We start from the raw sequence: 24,907 nt of genomic DNA, 5'->3' as shown, positions 1-24,907 counted from the left end.
CAATCCCAATTTTCAGCTAAAGTTAGGATCGGGACCCACAATTTAAGAAGCAGTGGTCTATGGCATGTTTTTAGAATATTTGTGAATATAATAACACAACACAAATGTAATACACGTCTCTTGCACATTGGGGGGAAATGGGAGTCTACCACCTGAGAGAGCTTGAGAAGGACTAGTCTACGCCAATAAATACACACTTACCCGAGAGCCTCAAGAGCCTTGCACTAAGGAACAAAGCTGTGAGGAACCTTACCCTTTTTGCTCTTTGTGCTATGTCAGGAGTCTTTGTAAGCAGTTTTTCAATCAAGTATTCTCTAGTCTGTAAAAACCAACATTGTTACAATTAAGTTAAATCCCAGTGAAGCAGAAAATTTCACTTTTTAATGCCGAACAAATTTATTTGTAGTATTTTACCTTTGCTTTCTGGAAGAATTTGCATTTTAAAAGTTCTGCAGCTGTAGGCCTAAAAGATAAATGAGAAATTGAGAACAAAGTAGACACAAAAGGCCTCTGCTAATACCTATAATTTCGGACATTTAATATTTATATATCTGGCTTGAGTAGCTCTTCTTCAAAAAGTGTTAATATTGTATTTCTGCTGAATATTTTTCTTAAGAACTTTCTAGAATGGAAAAAACCCATATGTAGTTTCAATATCACACAACTCCTTAAAAAAACAAACTTTTATTAACATATGGAATTAAAATAATATGGCCACATGTTTTCTAGTTTAAATTTCAAATGCCAAAAGCAGATTCAGTTTACTTGTTGCAACTACATATGCATCAGTCTTTACGTAAAATGTGCAAAATTGCTCACTGGAAGAAAGCCAAAATATGATCTGGAAACTAGCACAAATGTATTGTTTCAAGTAGGAAAGTACAATCAATTTTTGGAGTTTTATTTTGAGAATTATTTTGTATACTGAAACTATCTTGTTGCTGTTGTAAACTACTGTGTCAAGTTGTCTTCACCATATGGCGACCCAATGAATCATTATCTCCAAATCTCACCCAAGCCTGCACAGGCTCTACTATCTTACCATATTTTAAAATTTTAAATGGTTTGGCAAGTTGTTATTGGGGAAGTATGGGGAAATACCTTCAGCACATTGTCAAAGGCAGAAACACAAAATTCTTCACAAGCAATATGTACAGAAGGAATAGGACACGACACAGGGCTCTGAACCATTTAAAGATGGTGTCAAGCAACTAATAAACTTTATATGGTTAACTTCACATTGTTCACATTGAAACCTAGAAATCCAAGTTGCTTCACACAATCCAATCCAAATCAATTGGTAGCTTCTCTGCAGACACAGAGAAGACAAATACTGTAGAATGAGCTTAAAGGGCAGTGATGCCTTCTTTTAGAAGACTTCAGATGTTTTTAAGGATGCTTTAATGGTCTTTCCAAACAGGACTTCTTAATTCCCCTAAGTCTTAGCAACTCTTTTGCCATCTCCTTCCAAACAGGTCACTCAAGGTAAGAAATAGGAAAGAAGCAGTGGCAGCACAGTTTTGGGGAGCTACAAACAAGATAAGAATATAAATCTTATTTGTTAATCCTCAACTAGAGTAGACTCAATAAATCAATTGTTTAATGGTGAATAAACACTTAGGTAAATCTGATTGATTTGAAGCGTTTCCTCTAGTTCAGACTATCATAGGATTCAGGGCATTATGTTTTCTAGACCTTTAGTTCTCAACCTGTGGGTCCCCAGATGTTTTGGCCTTCAACCCCCAGAAATCCTAACACCTGGTAAACTGGCTGGGATTTCTGGGAGTTGTAGGCCAAAACATCTGGAGACCTGGAGGTTGAGAACCACTGTTCTAGACCTTTGTGAATAAGAAAAGACAATTGTAGGATAAAAGCCTTATTTGGAAGTAGCCACAGATCTGATTGTAGGTAGCAACTGGACCTAGAAGCATGTATGGCTTTTCCCAATCCAGTACAGGTGAAACTTCTTGGGAAAAAATCACTTCACAGTACAAACATTTCACTTTGACACAGGGCTAGTTTGACCTTCAACTATTATTCTTTCAAACTGTTCTGTACCTAAAGCAATATGAATAAGATGGAGCCACTGAGGACAACACCACAATGCATCCTACATGGGGTTGCCTTTGAACACTGCTCGGAAACTTAAACTAGTCCAACGTGCAGCAACCAGATTACTCACTGGATGACATACAGGGAGCATACCACCCCCCTGTTGTGCCAGCTCCACTAGCTGCCGGTCCACTTCCGAGAAGAATTTAAAGTGCTGGTCTTGGCCTATAAAGCCCTATACGGTTCCGGCCCAGCTTACTTGTCTGAATGTATTTCCCTCTACGTTGTGCCTCGTAGTCTAAGATCGTCCGGCGAGGCCCTGCTCTCAGTCCCGCCAGCTTCTCAAACGTGTCTGGCAGGGACAAGGGACAGGACCTTCTTAGTGGTGACCCCCAAGCGAAATTAGAGGTTTTAGGAAAAAACTGAAATTATGGTTCTGGAACCAGGCTTTTGGACAGCAGGCATGACAGCACTTTGGAGGTTGAACTGGACTGGAAATGGCTATACGGCTTGATAGTAATGCTTTAAATTGTTTTTAACCTACTGTTTTATTTATCGTTTAAATTGTTGTTTTATTGTTATATTTGTTTGTACATTGTGGCATCGAATTGTTGCCAGTGTAAGCTGCTCTGAGACACACACCCCCCTTGGGGGTTGAGAAGGGCGGGTTATAAATAAATAAATAAATAATAAATTTTGGCACCAGGCAGGGAAGGAACGCCCAGGTTCTAGAACAGGAACAATCTAACTAGTGTCTGCACAAAGACTATCGATCCCACTTTGTATGAAGTTGTTGAAGAGGGCCAGGAACATGAAAGAAGCCCTGTTTTTAATAGTGCTACTAATCTAAATAAAACTGGGCCATTTCACCACAAGGGATGACATATTTGTGGGCTGTTGGGTCTTTAAAATAAGACTGAAAATAACTTCATCCAGTTTACCAAGATATACAGCCAGACATGTATTCATTATGCTTTTCTGCAAGCTATAGAAATGACCATGTAATAAAATAAAAAAATTATGTATTACAAGCTGCACTAATTTTTTTCAAAGGATAACTAGTTTTTACAGTGTTTCCCGAAAGATAATTGCTGATCAGCTTCATTTTATTCCAACCACCAAAAGCAGTGGTACAGTTTTACAGTTTAATAAAAATGGGTTCTCTAGAGCATTGCAGACTAAATAACGGCACACATTTTTATCTGCTGCCAAATGGCAGACCTTTGCTTAAAGCTTGTGCCCAGGGGATTGTGAGTTAATAGGAGACACTAAAAAGAGCAAAGACATGGAAGACAGTATGCAAATAGTCCCCAGAGTCAAAGAGAAGAAAATCAGAGTCCTGAAGAATTTCACAAGGGCTAGTTTGTGCATTATATTTACAACCAACCTTTATAATTGCTCGGTTGAGGCTGGAAAAGCAAATAAATAAAAATACATGCATGGCTCCTTTCACCATTCCTCTTACTGAGGTGGCTGGATCATTCAGACATTTACAATCAACTGGGGAGGGCCTTCTCTCTGTCTCACCACCTGGTTTTTGTGTGTTTTGTGGGAACATGGGCCTTTTTGGTGGCTGCTCCCAAACTGTGTTTTTAAAAAATGTATTTGCGTCGTTTTGAAACTGTGACCAGACTGGGTGATTGTTAGCCGCCTTGAGTCCCCACGGGGAGAAAGGTGGTGTATAAGTAATCTACATAAAATAAATAATAAATAATTATCCCAATAAAGGATATGTGCAGACAACCTGTTGACAACCTATTGTATATGTACTAAGGAAACCCTACACATTACAGATAATGGGCTAAAATGTAAAGAAGGGTGGCAAATTTGTTTGGTTCATTTTTTTGAACTTTCCAAAATTTTCACACAAATTTCAGAAGAATGGAAAAAATGTGTTTTTTTTTTTTTGAGATCTACATAGTAGTGGTAGTAGTAGTAGTAGTAGTAGTAATAATAATAATAATAATAATAATAATAATAATAATAATAATAATGCAAGAGAAGAATGTTATTTTACCCATAAAGGAAGTAGACTTTGAGTTATGTCTCTATGTATGGCTGAATAATTGATTTATATAATGTCATATGCCTACATAGTGCTTACATGGTCAGTTTATTGATTTAGTAGTTCCCTGCACTGAATCTTACAATTCAGAAATACACAAAACAAAGGCGGATGGCAGTTGGGTAGGGGATAAAGTGCAGCAGATACTGACTTCTAATCCCTCCCTCTGGGGACACTGTCAGTAGTAGTTGGGATGGAGGGAGGTCTTTCCTCAGCAGCTGTCCTCCCCGCTCAATTTTTTAAAAATGAAACACCTGGAATTCGCTTTTGTTTACTTTTATTTGTATGCCCCGTTAAAACTATTTTTCATCTCCACAGTGCTGGATATCTTGTGTAATTCCAAACTATAAAGTAACAAAGCATGAATAAAGCAAGGGGGAGAGATCAACACTTCTCAAAAGCACCGTATTTAACTATGCATATTGACAAATGAAATGCAAAGATACAGAATGGGTAACGTCTAGCTCGACAACAACCCCTGTGAAAGAGATCTTGGAGTTTTTATGGACAACAAGTTAAACATGAGCCAACAGTGTGTAGTAGCTAAAAAAGTCAATGGGATTTTGAGCTGCATCAAAAGGAGTATAGTGTCTAGATCGAGGGAAGTTGTAGTGCCTTTGTATTCTGCTTTGAGCTAGACCTCACCTGGAATACTGTATCTAATTCTGGGCACTACAGCTTAAAAAAGATATTGTCAAGCTGGAAGGTGTCCAGAGGAGGGCAACTAAAATGATCAAAGGCATGGAGACCATGCCCTATAAGGAGGATCTTAAAGAGCTGGGCATGTTTAGCCTGCAGAAGAGAAGGTTGAGAGGAGACATGGTAGCCATGTATAAATATGTGAAAGGATGTCATAAGGAAGAGGGAGCAGGCTTGTTTTCTGCTACCTTGGAGAATAGCACTCAGAGCAATGGACTCATATTACAGGAAAGGAGATTCCACCAAAACATTAGGATGAACTTCCTGGCTGTAAGACTTGTTCAGTAGTGGATCTCTCTGCCTTGGAGTGTGGTAGAGGCTCCTTCCTTGAAATCTTTTAAACAGAAGCTAGATAGATATCTGTCAGGAGTGCTTTGATTGTGCTTTTCCTGCATGGCATGGGAATGGATTAGATAGTCCATTTGGCCTCTTCCACCTCTGTTATTCTATTATGCTATGATTCTATAATTTTTCAGCCAACCCAAGCTAAATATCAGGCAGATTGCCTCTTCAGAAGATGTGCATTTGAAGAGGAAAAAAAACTGTAGTCCCTAGTACTAAAAAAAAAATCAAGTGTGAATGAGCACGTGCATGTGCTAAAATGGTGTCCTCATATCACAATTTCACCATGTTTTCAGGAATATAGGAGCCACGGGACTTTTTAGGGCCAAGTGTGTCCTTTTCCTAAAAATGAAGCAAATTAAGTCAACTGAAGATCCCAAACATGGCTCCCGGAGGGCATGGGATTTCATTTTAAACTAAATAAAATTTTATTCCCAGAAAACTAACTAACTTCCGCAAAATCTATTCATCAGACCTAGCCCTCCTCTCAAAAAATACTCTACATTTCTTCTCAAAAAACCTACCTTTTAGAAGGGTCTTTTTGAAGACACAATGAAATTAATTTTCTAAAGGATTTGCCATACTTTTTTGTCATTTCTTTATCTTCTACACCCGTTTCCAACGTAGGAGGGTCATTTTGCAAGGTCAGCATTAATACCTAATTAAAACAAAAGGTGACAAGGAAAAAATGCTATCAGTCAAAAAAGTCAAATACTGTTTTAACAAACATGCAAGAAATTCTGCCCAAAACAAAAATGTTGATACCCTCACTCCCTCACTTTCACAATGCTACAGTAGGGAAGCTGAGGGGACCCTGTAAGACACAGCTTCAATATTTTCTTAGTATGCATTAATTATATTTCTGTCTACAAAGGGAAGTCTAGGAAGATCTAGAAGCATGGAAAGTTACCTTATGCTGAATCAGAATACTGGCCCAATGTATTCCACTTCTGGCTGGCAATTTTTTAATATTTCAGACCTAATTCTTTTCTAGTCCTACCCAGAGATCCCTATTATCCCCTTGTGGTCTCCCATCTAAGATTAACCAGACCAAACCATGTTATCAGATGAAATCAGCTTTGTTCAGGATACCACATCAAGGTTTATATTCCTCAATCCTACAGGACACATTCATTCATGCATGCATGCAAGCACCCACGAGCACCAGAGGCCATTCTCACAAGTCTGTCCCACACACTAAATGCTATGGACTGAAACAGCTCTTTCTGTCCATACAGTATCACGGGTGAGGGCACAACAGACCAGAGGGGATGGGGAAGAGAGAGAAAGGAAGGAATATGGGGAAAAATTAAAAGAGAAGGCTCTTGATGAATCAGTAATAATAATAACAACAACAACAACTTTATTTTTATACCCCACCTCCATCTCCCCTAAGGGACTCGGGGCGGCTTACAAAGGGACAAGCCCAGGGTGCACAAAGTTAAATACATAACACAATAAGATAGCATCAAAACAAAACCAAATAAACATATCACAATAAAACAAGAAAGTAGGAAACTAATTTGCATACAAAGTTCAACAGGTTTTCCCCCAATGTACATGTGCAATTGCTCAGAACTCATTATTTTTTGATATAATATTCTCACAAAATTGTTCTGTGCTCTGTGTATGTTCTCAGTGGACTATTAGTGACCCCCGTGTTAAAACAAACATCAGGTTCACATATCAGCATGTTTGGCAGTTGTGCACAATAACTAGCCATGCTGTACAGTCAAGAAATGCAGATCTCATACTTCAGAATCAAGATTTACTCAGAAAGGGTGGCGTTTTATTTGGTAGTTTGGCAAGATCCCTCTTCCGCACCCACAGAAGAGATTTAATACAGCCCAGTGTTGCCCGTTATGATTGCATTCCTCTTCAGAACATATGCTCATGTCAGACCGCTTTGAGAAAACAAGTTAAGGCATTCTCTAACTTCTCTTCTCACGCGTTTAAATCAGCCACTCTTGGCCACAACATTCGACCTGTATGTGAACCGAGCTCATAACAAATAAAATAAAGCTTCTCTCTAATAGCACATGTAAGTGGTTGAGTGCTGACTGGAACAAAGCCACAAACATGACCTCTGAGAAAGAACAGGGAAGTATCTGCCTGCTCAGGTAAACACTGGAGACACACAGAAGGCCAGAAGATCTCCCCCAAGTAGTTAGACATAGCAATCCCAATGAGCTACAGAAGGGTTGGAAATCTTCCATCATCCCTAACTATTGGATATGATTCTCAAACCTGTCCAAAACAAAACTACTACTGTTATGGGGTGATAACGCACCACAACTTTTTGCTGCAGATCCATATTCTAGAACCTAGGGGACTTTAAACTATATATACACAAAAAAGAGGCTGCACAATTATTTTCAAATGGTAATTACTTTCATTGGAGGGTATTTGTGGTAAGGTGCAGCTCCTGTGGCTAATTCAATGGCAGTTATTCCAAAGCTCCAAATGTCAGCCTTGAAGTCATAGCCTCTCACCTGTTGTAGGAAAACACAGAAGAGAGGAGTTAAATGAGCAATTGAATGCTTAATTCCAGGTGTCACAAAGGATGTGTTAAACAGTATACGTACCTGTTCCATGACCTCAGGTGCCATCCAACATGGAGTGCCAACAAAAGTCTTTCTTACTTTGTTACGAGTCACATCCCCTCCCGTGGCTAAAAATGCACTAACACCAAAATCTAGGAATAGAAAAGAGAGAAATCCTCTTAATTCCAAATTGCTATAATGAGGTAGCCATGCTATTTTAATTTTGCTTCTGTATTTTTAAAGAATGATGTTTCTGTTTAAATGCGACAGCGAAGCCCCTGTTTTCTCAGCAGGTGTGACTTTGTATGGTTTACAGAGGTGTTACAAATCATAAGACACCTCTCTTGCTTCTGAATAACACCCTGAAGCAATATTTGCCCTTATGTATTCAAACACAAGATACCCATAGACATAAAACAAAAGGGCTATTTCATTCAAAGCAGCATTTTGGGTCAGTATTTTACATGCTCCACTAAGAATTTAAAGGGTGTTATTTTTAGACCAGCTTGCATCAAAGTTTCAACACAGCTGGATCAAAAAGGAGTAGCTTACACGGCTTTATTTTCTGCTTTGAGTGACTTATGAACTTCCAAGATCAGAGGAAGACAGTCAGTTCTCATGAGAGAAGAGGGAGAAATGGATTACAAAGTCAAGTGTGGTAAATCAAGTGTAGCAACAGATTCTGCAAATCAAGAGGCAATTAAGAAGACTCTAGCCCAGCTGGATACAGACTATACAGACTATACTATAGTCTGGATACAGACTATACTATACAGACTATTTCTAGAACAATGTTTTATATATTTCAATGTTTTATATGTTTAAAGGTGCATTTAATTTTAATCTTTAACTTAAGTGTATTCTAAGTATTTGTTGTCCAAAGGCATTGAATAGTTGCCATATGTATAGCTGTCTTGAGTGCCCTTCGGGGTAGAGAAAGGTGGGATACAAATCTAAATAAATAAAAATGTAATGTTCATTTGTGGGATTAGCACAACTCAAAAACCACTGGATGAATTGACACCAAATTTGGACACAATACACATATCAGGCCAACAAGTGACCATCACTCATAAAAACATTGCAAAACACAGCGGAAGAGACTTAAAAAGCAAAAAAAAACCCCAAACAAATAAATACAACACATGCACAAAACCATATATATATACACAAACACACATATATGCAAATATATACATACATATATACATACATAAAATACATATACACAGACTGGGCCACAGCAGCACGTAAATAAATAAACAGCCAGACAGGAGCTTATGGGAAGGGAGCCAACAGGCAGGAAAATGAAACGATTGTTTTTGGCAGCAAAAATAACAGTCTTATGGTGCACTTTAAAGACCAATAGATTTATTATGCTTGTGTGGATCAGAGTCCACTTCATCAGGAGCATGAAGCAGAATCAAAAACATGTGGTTGTGGAGGGAATGATGCAAAAGGCAGGAAGCGATATTTGGAAGAGCACAGCCATTTTTTAAAACCAAATACTCAGACAGAAAAAATAGTTAAGCGCACTAATATTTAAAATGTACTTTGGAGTTACAAGGCCTGAAGTTTCTAAGCTCTTCATTAAGACCCATTAAATATGAGCTGTGTATCTCAAATGCATCCTGCTGTTAAATTTGAGGCAAGGAAATAATAAAGCCATTCTTCACAGCAAGCTTTTCATCCTGACACAAGCGCTGCTTCAAGCCAGCAAATGTTAAATACTTTACAAAGGCAATTATCTTTAAAATTAATTGAACGTATTACCTATATTCAAAGAGGATTTGTGATGCAAAGCTCTTTATTGTGTCTTTTTTAAAGCTACAGGCATCTTTGGCCATGAAGCTGGCATCCACAATACAATGGAACAAAACATGTCTTTCCTAAGAGTCCCCAAGTCATGCGAGAGGAAGAAGCCTTTTGATACAATGAGCCAGTCAGAAATATTTAAACTCATTTCCTTTTTAATTCGCACTTTCCTAGCATCATCTCCCAAACTAAAATTTGGTAAGGGTCTTAGAACTGTAGAATTTCAGAGTTGGAAGGAACCACCATTTAGAAATATCTATCTAAAGTACTCTTAAAATTTTGGAGGTGTTTAAAGACCTCCAAAGGCTGAGGATCCACTATCCACTGAAGCAACCAGATTAATCTTACAGTGAAAAAGTCTTCCTAATATTTCAGTGGAATCTATTTTCTTGCAATTGGAATCAATTGCTTTGCGTTCTAGTCTCTCGAGCAGCAGAAAACAAGCTGGCACCATCTTCTAAATTATATCCCTTTCGATATTTAAATATAGTGATCATGTTGTCTCTATCTCCTCTTCTCCAAGCTAAACATACCCAGCAACCTCAACCATTCTTCATAAGGTATGACTTCCACATCTTTAATTATTTTTCTTGCTCTTCTCTGAATACATTTCAACTTGTTAATAAACTACTAGGATTTTCCTCCATTCTTGTTCCAAGATTAAAGAGCAAGGAATCACTCTTGTGGTTGTGTTGTGTTTCAATGACATCCCAAATATCTGTAGAACTCAATGTGACATGAGAGGCATGATCTCAATCCATGCTTATAACCAGAAATATTGACTCAATGTTAACACCATGTCACTATCAATTAAGACAGGATTTTTGAAACACAGTTAACATCAAAATAAACCTGGAGCAGGTCTACACTGACTCACTATCCCAGACCGATCCAGTGTGAAATATGCCAGATCAGCTGTGGGATGGTTCACACAGCCATACACATACACACACACACACACCCAAGCTGTTGCGGAGGCAGGAGTGAATCTTGTGCAGTCAGTGACACCATTAGATAGCCACCCCTGCCATCAACTTCCATCTTCCATGTCATGGCAACTTCTGGCCTTCATATGGATCCTACTGGTCGGCTTTCGCCAGGGTGACAAGGGAGAGTAGGACCCATATCCAACTGCCACAATACGGAGAATAGGAGAGGACAAGATGGTAAGTGTCATCCTGAGTCCCCAGACAATCCATGCCCAGAAAACATGGGATGGAAATGAAAACAGTTGAAGTCAATTCCATCCTGGTTCTGGCCCAACTGTTTACTCAGACCCAATTTTGGGTCAGATTTCGGTAATGAGAACTGGAATGGTATAAGGAAAATGAGACTGGCTATGATTCTACTAAGAGACGAAGCGGATTTTTATGTAGTTTGTATTTGTTGTATAGTCATATGTTGTTGATACTGGCCTCTGTAACTGTCTTTATGTGTACTGTACACCGCCATGAGTCGCCCGTAAGGGCTGAGAATGGCGGTCAATAAGTGCATCTAATAAATAAATAAATAAATAAATATACTCTAACTGTGGTTAACATAAAATAAGACCATGTTAAAATTACCTTTTCCTGCATTATCCTGAATCAATTCCATGCAGCATTTGGCCCCCACAGATCGGACCCATAGCCCTTCCACCTTAGTGCTGTGCACTACTCAGACCATTGGTGGTTTGTTCAATGATTGTTTTATACTCTGTTATGTGTGGTTGTTTTTATATTATTTGAAAATGTTTTTATTAATTTTGTTATGTCATATTTTAGCCTTGATGAATTCAGGCTTGTCCCCGTGTAAGCTGCCCAGAGTCCCTTCGGAGAAATGATGGAGGCAGGGTAGAAAAATAAAGTTATTATTTTACTGACACAAAAGCACAGTATGTCACAGTAAACGAGATATATATGCTGGATTTTGTATCACAAAATCACAAGTCGAACACTTCCCAAGCGTCTATGACTGTGTGATGTATTTTCGAATGATGCACGCAGATCCAGGTAAGGTGGCCTTTTGCAGTTGACAGATTGTGATTTTGTCAATGTTTATTGTTTCCAAATGCCGGCTGAGATCTTTTGGCACAGCACCCAGTGTGCTGATGACCACTGGGACCACCTGTACTGGTTTATGCCAGAGCCTTTGCAGTTTGATTTTGAGGTCTTGATAGCAGCTGAGTTTTTCCTGTTGTTTTTCCTCAAAGCAACTGTCACCTGGTATGGCGACATCAATAATCCAAACTTCTTTCTTTTCCACAATTGTGATGTTTGGTGTATTGTGTTCCAAACCTTTGTCAGTCTGGGTTCAAAAGGCCCACAGTATCTTTGCGCATTTATTTTCCACTACCTTTGCAGGTTTATGATCCCACCAATTATTTACTACTGGGAGGTGGTACCTGTGACATAAGTTCCAATGAATCATTTGGGCCACAGAGTTGTGCCTCTGTTTGTAGTTTGTGTGATTTTCTTGCAGCAGCTGAGGATATGATCAATGGTTTCATCAGCTTCCTTGCACAGTCTGCATTTTGGGTCATCAGCTAATTTTTCAATCCTGGCCTTAATGGCATTGGTTCTGATGGCTTGCAAGAATCAGGCCTTCTGTCTCCTTCTTCAGGGTTCCATTTGTGAGCCATAGCCAGGTCTTCTCCTTATCAACCTTTCCTTCAATTTTGTCAAGGAACTGCCTATGCAATGCTGTGTTGTTGAAGTAGTAGTAGTAGTAGTAGTAGTTGTTGTTGTTACATGGTCAGTATAGATGTGTCCCAGTATTCCATAAAAACTCCAGTTTATCTGAGAAGATCAGTGTCTCGATACACAGTTGCTGATTATTCCTGTTACAGGCATGATACCTTTAGCCTGTGATATACTTAGACTAGAATCTTGTTGGCTACTCCCAAACATTGTTAAATGGTGAGTTAACATTTATGTAAATACCATTCATTGAACAAGCCTACTCTACCATACCAGTAGGATTCAGGTCTCAATGTGATACGCATGGCAGGCAATGCTTTGTCTTTTTTCACATTTAGCCAAAGAAGAAACACATGGCAAGAATATTTCTCTACCTTACCAACAAAGATGCAAAGCTAGAGAGATGGATTCTGCCAGGTTTGGATATCATAATAAACCATAGAGGGGGCCATCCAAGCAGTGCACTAACACAAAGTTTAACAATACTATTGAAAAGAGGTTTCTTATGAAAAAAACAAACTTGTGCTACAATTCCATCTTGCTGTAAAAACTAAAAATGTCTAATCAGCTCTGCACCTCAGCATGAATTTGTCTCCCCTAATTACTGTATTTGGAGGGAGAAGCCAGATTTAACCAAAGAAGCTCGTTTATATATTTTTTCCCGAAAGTGTTTTTTGAGCTACATCTCATCAAAGACTCTGCATGCCTCTCTCACTCTCTTTTTTCTTTTTGTCTGAATTGTCTTGATTTCTCCAGAGAGATTCTTATCAGGAAGTCTGGGAAGATAACTGAAACTGTAGGAGAGCAGAGGAATTTCAGGCCTACGACTATGAAGGAAGAAAATGCAACCCGACCAACAGATAAAGAGCTGCTTGATCAAAAAGCCCTTTGTGAGATGTGGACTGGATGAACACAACTCATTTTTCACTGGAGGCAGCGAGTCTTTATCAGCATCTGCCCTTTTTGAGATGCCACTAATGAAATATTCTGTTTATGGAATCATTTCAACTGGCTCAAGCTCACTAGTACTTGAAACAAGATGATGGTCATTTAAGTAGCTGCTGTCTGTCTTCCTAAACCAAGTCCTCTCAGTTAGTGGCTTACATATTAATGGTCTAAGTAATACAATAACACATTGTGAGAAGAGAAGAAAAAAAGAATCAAAGAGTTTGGGATTTGAGGAATGGAATATAGTCATATACCAGATCGTGATGCATCTCTGCTATTAAACACACTTTTTCTGACAAGAGAGTGATAGACAATTTGAGATGGAGTCACCATCAGTTCAAAACTAGCTATGTTTAAATATTGTATTTGAGTCCCAAGAATTTAATTTCCTCATTTTTTTATTTACTCATTTATTTCCTGTATTTCTATCCCGTTCCTTCTCAACCCCTGAAGGGGGACTCAGGAAGGCTTACATTTGGCAGCAATTCGATGCCGCTACATATAACAGAGCAATATAATAACAATTAAAACAATAAGTAAAACATTCATTAAAACAGTATTAAGAGCCGTATCATCATTCCAGTCAATTCTATATCCAATTCCATGTCCAAAGTGTTATCTATTAGGGCTGGGCGGTTTCGTTTCGTTAATTCGTAATTCGTTAAAAATTCATATTTTTTTTTGTTAACGAAGCGATAACGAACCATTCTGGAGCAACTTAAAAACGAAACGAATTTTTCATTTCGTTTCGTAAATGCTTCGTATTTCGTTATGTATTCGTTTCGTTATTGGTTTGAGGTCGTTTCGTTATTATTTCCGCATGTCTGGGGCAAGTTTTATAGTTGTTTTTTGTTTAATTAGTGAAAAAAAATTATAATATCACACCAACAGTCAACAACAGAGGGAGAGGGAAGCTTCAGAAGTTTTTTTAGCATATTGCGAGATCGCGGCCGCCATTAACGAATCGATTCGTTATTGTTTCGTTATTGTTTTGTAATTTTTTTACCATTTACGAAATTTCGTAAATATCGAACTTTTTTTAAGGAAAATTTCGGAATTCTTTTAAATATCGAAACGCAAAAAACCCCAAAAAACGAATCGATTTTAGAAACAAATTTTTCCGTTGTTACCCAGGCCTATTATCTATGTCTGTTGTCCAAAAGCCTGGTCCCAGAACCACAACTTCAATTTCTTCCAAAATGACAGGAGGGACGGAGCCGATCTTACCTCAGTGGGAAGCGAGTTTTAACTAACACATCAGTTGTCTATCATGATTTTTTTTCATGTCAGGAGCGACTTGAGAAACTGCAAGTTGCTTCTGGTGTGAGAGAATTGCTGTCTACAAGGACGCTGGCCAGGGGACACCCGGATGTTTTGATGTTTTATCATCCTTGTGGGAGGCTTTTCTCATGTCCCTGCATGGGGAGCTGGAGCTGATAGAGGGAGCTCATCTGCACTCTCCCCAGATTCGAACTTCCAACCTGCCTGTCTTCACTCTTGCCGGCACAAAGGTTTAACCCATTGTGCTACCCGGATTACTTTTGCACAACTATTATTGGTGGCATTTTGTTTCATTGCCCTCCACAGCTACAGATATGTTAATCTTCAAAGTACACCACAATATTTTGGTTTTTGGGGGGTTTTTTGCTGCAACAAATAATCTTAGCTACCTTTCTAGAAATATTCATGCTTTGCTGTGGAAAACCCTAGGTATCAACTTCAAAGCAAGCCATAATATTAAAGCAACTATGATTCAATCTTCTGCCTTAGTCTGAAATTGATTTTTCTCACTTTGGTCAAACAGGAAACTATTATTTATTAAAGGCCCTTGCTGTTACTGTTCTTGCTGCAAAGGGGCTATGGGTGTGGACTAAAAACCTTGACCACATTATGGTTTCAGCCAAGATATTGTTCAAACTAGGACTCACCTGGCTTGAACACCACATGTATTTCAAGTTTTTCAGCCCTGTGATAAGAGGGGAAAGTAGTAAAGGAAGATGCTTCTCCACCTAAAAATGGCATTGTTAAAAGTAATTCCAGGTCACATGCCAATACTGGGTGTGAATTTTAGCTTCCGTAGAAAATCTCAGTTTTCTTTCAACCAAACACAATCTCTTCCCCTCCCCATATGCATGCACCACAAAAGAACAAAACTGCTCCAAGCTTTTAATACTATAATAATCTTTTGAGCTGCAGAACAACACCTGGTGAAGGCTTAGTGCATGAGGGGAATGCAATGGAAGCCAACTTCTGTTGTTCCAGAGGTGGAGTTTCAGTCGTTGGCCAAATTCCTTACCGCTCTGCCTGTCTTGCAGAACAAAATTACACACACAGCTATGTACCTGGATTTAAACAAGTCACGGAACACAGCTTTGCCAAGTGAAATAATTCAAGTCCAAAGTCTGTGCCAAGTGTAAGTGTAAAATGTGTGTGTGTGTTAGTGTGTATGCTATCTTCCTTCATCACAAGACACAGAACATACAATGGATTGGAAGCCATACTGAATTAGTTTGGCACACTTTTATCAGGTAATACAGCAAAGAGATGTAAAATTGAATGGTCATGGCTTGTCAGGAGAAAACATTTCCCGTAAGTTCTGAGAGTTACTCACTGGTGAGGAAAAACAGCATCCAATTCCTTTCTCCCATCAGAGCGCAGATAAGCAACCTAAGGTCTGCAGGTCAAACATGGACCTAATGGGTTGAAAGGGGTCCCAAACCTTGGGTTCACCCCATATTTTCCCCCATAGTCCAGTTCAGTAGTCAGCAGCATGAAAATGACTGCCACTTAGGGATGTAAAGATTCTTTGCAAATTTCCCCATGCTCCACAATAATTTTTGGCATAAATTAAAAAATAAATTGAAAAAATGTGAACAATTTTGCATTTTTTTAAATGTTCAGGGGGATGGAGTAAAACTTTATCTCTGTACCATTGTCTAAACACTGCTATTAAGACTGTTGTGATGGGAGGGGATGCAGCTGAAATTATGATGCAAATAAGATGTGTTTTCCAATAGGATATGGGGGAGGGGGGAGATCTGCATATCTCTCTGTGCCTACTTTCTGATCCCCTGAAAATTGCTCCCTGCATGTGTGCCAGATATTAATAGGATCAGAAATATGTGAACTTATGCAGATGTATGAGTCGCTTCTGGCTGAGAGAGGCGATATACAAATGTGGTAAATAAAAATAAATAAATATGCATACCCTTGTATACAGTTCTCTCTCCAACCCACCACATTTAGCCCTTAGGGCCAGAAAGGTTATCCACTTTTGTGCTGGAACAAGGAATAAGGATGTAGTTTCCAATGCTGTGTGTTCAGCTGTGTGTTCTCAATCCAGGAAAAAACCTTTGGACCAGTTTTAAGGGATGCACAGGAGGGAAGACCCACAGAAAAGGGATGCACAGGAGGGAAGACCCGCACACTATTTGGAACCTGTCACAGCCCCCAATAATTTGATTTTAAATAGAATTCTGATAATTAAAAAGTATTTCACTATATTTTTGCAGTGAACATTCTGATGCACCTGTAAGGTCACTAAAGTGCTCACATGGCAAGCAGGAGGAGGAGGAGGAAGCGGATTTTCTAAAGCCTTCAACTAAGTTCATTGCCAGCTCACTCCCTCAGCTATAACTCCTGCATAATCCTATACGCCTTGCAAGGTTAACCAAAATATTTTACAAAGTACACTGAATTCTTCAGTTTGTGGTTTGTCATCCAGTGAACACCTTGTTCTGAACTCTGATTAACTTCAACCTTTAAAAAATTTTAATTGGATCTTTTTGCACATTTCAGGTTTCTCCATGCACATTTCAAAGCGTTGATGATAATCATTATTACCTGCTATTTGTACAGAGCCATCTTCACCCAGAAGAATATTACCAGCTTTTAAATCCCTATAAAATGAACACAAATAGGAAAGCATTTAATTCAAGTTGAAGGAAGATACGATCACACCCTTGAGGGTTGGTTGAGAAACACAAGGAAGGATAAATTAAAAACTACTCAAAATGATGATTATTTTGCTCACTGAACATTGATACTTGGATTACATTTGGAGCTAAAATGCCTTGCAGAGCTACAGATTATAGCACAGAGCTTCCTTACAAATCTGAGGGTGAAAAAAGAATTGTCTTGGATTTAACAGTCTTTAGTTTTTCATGAACCCCCCAAGATTCACTTTAAGAAAATAACCTAAATCACTTCAAGAATTCAAGGGTTTAGAAAATATTTTTGTGAAATAAACCACACACACAATAATATGCCATTTTAAAATATGTATGACTAAAAAAAAACTGTTGTTGCTCTTGCTTTGTGCCCTGACATAATTTCCAATTTAGGGTGACACTAAGGCAAAACTATCAAGAGACTTTCTTAGCAAGGGTGTGTGTCATTGATTTCCTCTCAGCTAAAAGTGTGTATGACTTCCCCAAGGTCATCCATTGGATTTCCATGGTTGAGAGGGGAGTTGAACTCTGGTTTTCCAGTATCGTGGTCTGCCACTGAAACCACTATGCCATGCTGTCTCTCTAAAAAAATGTTGAGATTTTGAGGAAAATATGCAAGTGTTTACTTTTCTTCAAATTAGGACATTAGGCCTGTAGAGATGTGTTTATTATAAAGTGTTATTTATAATGTGTTTAAACTGTATTTATAATGTTTATTATAAAGTGTTATCTATAATGTGTTTGAATCTGTATTTATGTATTACATTTGTTGCCAGGGCCTAGCTGAGAGAGATAGGTTGCCATGGTAACAAAGCCTCAGAAGAGGTGGGCGGATCTTAAGGAGAAAAAGGTTTGAAAGTGGCAGTTAAGCTTCAGTCAGGAGGAAGAGACCCTGAGGAGAAGAGCAGAGCCAGTTAAGGGCTCTGGGAAATAGCAGAGTCAAGAAAGGACTCTGGGAAAAGTAGTTTAGTCCGGTGGATGAGACCCGGGGAAGAGGTTCAGAGTCAATTAGGGCTCTGGGTTGTGAAGCTGTGAGAATTCAGTAGTTCTTAGAATTTGTGAATATTTCTTCAGCAAGAGAGCTGAAGGTGCTACCTTGTTAGATTGCTTAGGTTAAAAGAATCTAACAGAGGGGGTTTTAAGGATCGCCAGTAAGTTCCGAGTATAGGGCAAACAGTGTGGACATTCACAATAGGGAACTCTGAAGTAGTATAAGCACTTCACTAAAGAAGGAGTTTGTAGAATTGTAACATCAGAAGCCTGAATGTATCTCAAACCAGCCATTTTGTAACATCAAGCCTTGTGCCAAGTTCAAATTCTCAAAACTGCAACAATTACGTTCTGTTAACAATAAAACTTATTCTCTTTATATTTCAAACCTGCCTCCTCCATTGCTTTTATGCTTGGTGCATTCCACACTACCAAAGTCACCTCACAACACAACTAAAGATAAACAGAGACATAAACCAGCGTCTCTAAACATATTGGTGGCAGTTTAATTGATATCTAAAAGAAGGTTCCTCACGGAATATTAGTGGCATTAAAGAAGATTAATACTTCCTCACATAATTTTGGTGGCAGACGACGGGATTCGTGTAACAACTAATCGAGTGCCTTAAGTTTAATTTAGGAATAAGTTGTGAGGTAAAAGTTGTTGAAAACATGGCTACCAGGCGGCAGAGAAAGCTGGCTGAGGAAAGAGAGGGAGACCAAGAAGAAAGTTCGAGCTCTGAGGCAGAGACAGAGCCAGTGCCTATGACAGAAATGGCTCTTAAGTACAAGTTAGAGATGAAACGATTGGAAATAGAGGCAAAAGAAAGACAAAGAGAGAGAGAACTGGAGATGGAGGCAAAACAAAAAGAAAGAGAACTGGAGATGGAAGAAAGACAAAGAGTGAGAGAATTAGAACAGGAGTTAGAATTGAAGAGAATGGAGTTTGAGCTAGAGAAACAAAGATTAGCTTTGTCTCAAACATCCAATGATGTTCAGGAAGGGAGATCTGGAGGGGATACCCCAGATTTGATGAAGAAATTCCCAAAATATACCAAGGACGATTGTCCAGAGAAATTCCTAATATCTTTTGAGAGATGTTGTCGAGATTTTGGAGTGGCTAAGGAAAAATGGATGACATACCTTAGGCCACAGATAAGTGGGAAACTTTTGCAGATTTATGGACAGTTGCCTGAAGAATCTTATAGAGACTATGATCTGTTTAAGAAACAGATTCAACAAGAGTTTAGATTGACTCCGGAATATTATAGATTTAAGTTCAGATCCTTAAAGAAAGATAAAACTCAAAGTTTTGCTCAGGTGGCCTCTAGATTGTCTCAACTGTTCGATAGTTGGATAAAGACGTCTGAGGTAGAAGATTATCAACAGCTGAGGGAACTTTTGAAATTGGAACAATTTTTCCAATTAGTTCCTTATGAAATTCGTTGGGTGATTCAAGATCGCAAGCCATCCACGATTGTAGAGGCAGCGGGTATGGCAGATCAAATAACAACCTTGAAAGAAGGATTTAAAAGGGAAGATCTGCCAGGGGACAAAAGAACAAACAGGCAGCCATTTTATCCACAACAAACGCGCCCACAGCAAGAAAAGGGCTCTGACATAGAAGACACCATCTGTAGGAGGCAGAGTGTAATAAGACCAACTGCTCCTGAGGTAAAACGACGGTGCTATCAATGTGGAAAATTGGATCATATAAAATATCAATGTCCCCTGTTAAGGAATGAGAAAACAACCCTCTTTATAAATAAAATGAAAGAAACACCAAAGGCAGAACCGGTTACTGTTTCAAAGGAGAGTTCAAGCTCAGAGCCTCAAGAGAAACAATGTTTGTTCATCCTGTCAGGCAGCCCATCTAAGGACTACTTAGAAACCATTTCTATTGATAACAAAGACAGGAAAGGACTCAGAGATACAGGTTCCGAAGTGTGCATAGTGCATCCCGAAATAATACCTCAGAAATTTCAACAGCCAACCTCTGAAATAAAACTAAAAGGTTTAGGACCGGCGATTCCATCAGCCGTGGTGACTTTGCCAATAGAATATGAAGGATGGAAGGGTATGTGGGATTTTGCAGTCAGTCCTGACATACCCTACAAGTGTTTAATTGGAAATGATTTGGCTAAGAAAATTGAGGACTGGAGGATGGTGTGTGGGGAGAAAGAATGTAACAATGAGAGCCCTGAACAAAAAGCCATGTGTTTTGCCATACAACAAGATGGGGACGAGAGCCCAGAAGCCAGTGCTACAGTGGCTGAGCTTGTTAAGAAGACGGGAGGAGTTGAGGAGATTCGGCAGGAACAGAGAGCCGATGAATCTCTGAAGCCTCTATTTGCTTTAGCTCAAAACCCCACAATATTGGCAGAAGAACAGCCCTCCAAGTTTATACTGAAGAATGGTGTCTTATATAGAGAATCCAAAAGTGTAAACTCGACAGAAAGATCAGTGACATGTAGTCAAATTGTAGTGCCTCAAGGTTTTAGAGAACAGCTGATGAGGGTGGCACACGAAAACCCTCAAGGTGGACATTTGGGCATAAGAAAAACCACGAAGAGGATCACTAAAAACTTTTATTGGCCTGGCATGTTCCAGAGGATCAAAGAGTTTTGCCAATCCTGTAACATCTGCCAGAGATTGAGCACTGGAAGGGATAAAGTTAAAGCTCCTATGATCCCTATGCCAATAATTGGAGAACCATTTTACAGAGTAGGCATTGACATTGTAGGTCCTCTCTGTAAACCAAGCAGACGTGGTTACCATTACATTTTAACCATGATTGACTACGCCACAAGATATCCAGAGGCTGTAGCTCTGACTAACATCGAAACAACTACAATTGCAAATGCCCTGCTGTCCATTTGGGGAAGAACTGGATATCCTAGAGAACTGGTCTCGGACTTGGGAACCCAGTTTACTTCCAAGCTTATGTCGAAATTGCTGGAGTTATGTGGAATTAGACACCTGACTTCCACAGCATATCATCCGCAGACAAATGGACTGGTTGAGAATATGAACAAGACTTTAGTCAAAATGATAAAGTCTTACAGTCAGGAAAGGCCATATGACTGGGACGTCAAATTACAACAACTGCTGTTCGCCTACAGGACCGTCCCTCATGACAGCACCGGCTACAGTCCATTTGAATTGCTGTATGGAAGGAAAGCTCGTGGTCCGTTAGATCTGTTAAGAGAATATTGGGAAGAAAGTCCGGCGAAGGATCCTGTTCCAGTGACGGAGTATTTAAGAGATCTTCAAGCAACAATGCAGCTGGCTAGAGACATTGCTCAAGAGCATTTGCTTGCGGCTCAGCAGAAACAGAAAGACTATTATGACTCTACTGCTAAACCAAAGGTCTTCGACATCGGAGATGAAGTTTTATTTTTATCTCCCAACAAGGCCAACAAGCTTCAATTGGATTGGTCTGGACCATGGAAGGTCATCAGAAGACACAACCACATAAACTATGATATTTTTGATGAACAATCCAATGTAGAAAGAAGAGTCCATGTAAATATGTTGAAGCCTTATGTTGTAAGATCTGCAAATGTATGTTTTGTTGTTTCAAAAGAGGAATCCGGTCCCTTTTCTTTTTGGGAGGGTGATCGTGAACAGTACAGGAATTTAGATCGGGTAGATATGAACAGAGAATTGTCCCAACCACAGAGGAAAGAGGTTGTGGAAGTTTCAAGTAAAAATTGGCATTCTGATGAATGTAATATGTCAACAAATGAAAATGGTTAGATAAAGTAAAGGGTATGAATAACAAATTGTTAAAATGGAGTTTGGGTTTACAAGATTTTATATTTGAAACATGTTTAATTTCAAATGTTTCAGGTAAACGAAATTTAGTTGTGGACGCCTTATCTAGGATTCCATAGGTTAAAGGTTTGTATATATGTGTAATTGAAATGTATTTAACCCTAATATGTTTCCCTTTCAGAATTGATGTATATGTATATATTGTTGAATAATATGTGGAATTATTTTTGCCATTCTGGGATCGAGAATGGTACAAAAATAATATTTCTGGGGGGGAAGGCGTAGAGATGTGTTTATTATAAAGTGTTATTTATAATGTGTTTAAACTGTATTTATAATGTTTATTATAAAGTGTTATCTATAATGTGTTTGAATCTGTATTTATGTATTACATTTGTTGCCAGGGCCTAGCTGAGAGAGATAGGTTGCCATGGTAACAAAGCCTCAGAGGAGGTGGGCGGATCTTAAGGAGAAAAAGGTTTGAAAGTGGCAGTTAAGCTTCAGTCAGGAGGAAGAGACCCTGAGGAGAAGAGCAGAGCCAGTTAAGGGCTCTGGGAAATAGCAGAGTCAAGAAAGGACTCTGGGAAAAGTAGTTTAGTCCGGTGGATGAGACCCGGGGAAGAGGTTCAGAGTCAATTAGGGCTCTGGGTTGTGAAGCTGTGAGAATTCAGTAGTTCTTAGAATTTGTGAATATTTCTTCAGCAAGAGAGCTGAAGGTGCTACCTTGTTAGATTGCTTAGGTTAAAAGAATCTAACAGAGGGGGTTTTAAGGATCGCCAGTAAGGAAAGACTGGTGATCAGTGGTTTGTTCCGAGTATAGGGCAAACAGTGTGGACATTCACAATAGGGAACTCTGAAGTAGTATAAGCACTTCACTAAAGAAGGAGTTTGTAGAATTGTAACATCAGAAGCCTGAATGTATCTCAAACCAGCCATTTTGTAACATCAAGCCTTGTGCCAAGTTCAAATTCTCAAAACTGCAACAATTACGTTCTGTTAACAATAAAACTTATTCTCTTTATATTTCAAACCTGCCTCCTCCATTGCTTTTATGCTTGGTGCATTCCACACTACCAAAGTCACCTCACAACACAACTAAAGATAAACAGAGACATAAACCAGCGTCTCTAAACATATTGGTGGCAGTTTAATTGATATCTAAAAGAAGGTTCCTCACGGAATATTAGTGGCATTAAAGAAGATTAATACTTCCTCACAAGGCCCATTTCATAAATGAATGGATACATGGGGAGGTGGGATGACTAAAAATACTATCCAAATTTAAATGGAGGGAAGGAAACATCAGCCGTTATAATTCGTAGAAAAAGCCATTATAATTCATAGAACTATAACAAAATAAGACTGTCAAGCTCTCATATTCATGCAATAGTTCTAGATAGTTACAGTGAATCAAGGGCAGTTGTGGGTTTAGAAAAAAAAATGGGTTGCTGTGAGTTTTCTAGGCTGTATGGCCATGTTTCATAAGCATTTTCGACTGATGTTTCACCCACATCTATGGCAGCCATCCTCAGAGGTTGTGAGGTTTGTTCGAAACTAGGCAAGTGAGGTTTATATATCTGTGGAATGTCCAGGGTGGGAGAAAGAACTCTTGTCTTGTTGAGGCAAGTGTGAATGTTGCAAATGGACAGCTTGATTAGCATTTAATGGCCTTGCCACTTCAAAGCCTGGCTGGTTGCTGCCTGGGGGAATCCTTTGTTGGGAGGTTGCTGCCTGGGGGAACCCTTTGTTGGGAGGATTTTTTTCTTTGTTTAAATAGGAGGGGAGACTAGAGAAAACTTCAAAATGACTACACCACCCAGAATCCCTCAGTGAACACAGCCAGCATCCAAAAGCATAACTTTTCCAAAAGAAAGATAAGCAAAGTGAGAACCGGAATGTAAAGCGTTTCTTCTCCCTGCTTCCCTGAACAATAACCATGAAAACCTTCGACAATACAATAGCCAGATCATCAAATTATGGAGACTATGAAAGAAACACTGTGTTGTACTGACACATAAGACACGTGTTTGTACCTATGAATTTGCCCGTTCCTGTGAAGATAATCTAGGCCTTCCAAAACTTCTTTAAGAATTGTTGCTATTATTGATTCTTCAAGAACACCACTCTTGTGCTCTCCTCTATTGACAACATACTTTATTATATCCAGCATGGACCCTAAAATGGAAGAAAAAAGAAAGAAAAAACAAAGTTACGGAAGAGACCCTAAAGGGTATCTCCTTTGGATTCATTTTGCAATACAAGCTCTTTTTAAATTTTAACATAGAAGTGAGGAGTAGTAGGGTTGTGGTGAATGTTCACCTATTCACATTTTTTATATGGAAAGTCTTTCAAGTGTCTCAAAATGTTTCTAACATATATACACATATGTATATAAGCACAAACGTACACAGAAAGACATATTTTAATAGTTGCTTCATATTGTTTTCCCTTTAAAAACTACTTACTAAAAGAACCCAGTAAAGCTACACACTGAGGACAACAACATTATATCACACAACATAATTAGATACAGCAATGTCAAAAGATCACAAATCAAGTTGAGTAAAAGAATACCAGCATTGCCTTCAACATGGAGTGGATAGGTTTATTAAATTATCTCAGTGCTCTCCTTAGTTTCAACTTCACCAGAACATGAGTGGTTTTCGGTAACTGATGAAAAAGCATTTCTCCATCCTTTGCAACTGAATTGTGGTCTTATGGGTCAGACAACTTTCCTTAGAAACTGGCATAGATTTACAAAAGATCCGTATGCCAAGATGATAGTTTTATTGGGAGAAATGTTGGCTTGCTGCTGCTCTACATTAATTTAGGAGCCATCTTGGAGGAAAATTTTATTCAGCACTTTATTTAGTACCCAAAATTCATAAATTGCTTAAGTAAAACAATACAAATATAGTTACTCACATGGACTTACCTCCACTTAGCAGTTTCATAACCAACCAAAGTTCATCCTTGACCACAAAAGATGTAAAATATGTAACTATGTTGGGATGGCTGCACTGACTCATGGCTTGAATTTCTTTCTAT

At 38.8% G+C, this 24,907-nt stretch overlaps 1 protein-coding gene across 1 annotated transcript in view; it reads right to left on the bottom strand.

Moving 5' to 3' along the window:
* The window catches only part of STK39 (serine/threonine kinase 39), a 152,236-nt gene that overhangs the window by 53,334 nt on the left and 73,995 nt on the right, over positions 1–24,907 (bottom strand). Inside the window, exons 3-10 of the mRNA XM_060778477.2 lie at positions 24,795–24,903; positions 23,893–24,034; positions 16,986–17,041; positions 7,744–7,853; positions 7,549–7,650; positions 5,683–5,816; positions 415–463; positions 254–319 (exon numbers count right to left, since the gene is read on the bottom strand). Coding sequence (XP_060634460.2) covers positions 254–319; positions 415–463; positions 5,683–5,816; positions 7,549–7,650; positions 7,744–7,853; positions 16,986–17,041; positions 23,893–24,034; positions 24,795–24,903 — 768 coding nt within the window. The remainder of the gene's footprint in view (positions 1–253; positions 320–414; positions 464–5,682; positions 5,817–7,548; positions 7,651–7,743; positions 7,854–16,985; positions 17,042–23,892; positions 24,035–24,794; positions 24,904–24,907) is intronic.

This window comes from Anolis sagrei, chromosome 1 (genome assembly GCF_037176765.1).
Source record: "Anolis sagrei isolate rAnoSag1 chromosome 1, rAnoSag1.mat, whole genome shotgun sequence".
NCBI lineage: Eukaryota > Metazoa > Chordata > Lepidosauria > Squamata > Dactyloidae > Anolis > Anolis sagrei.
Note: the sequence above shows the minus strand (reverse complement) of the source record. Positions and strands in the feature narration are given on the sequence as shown.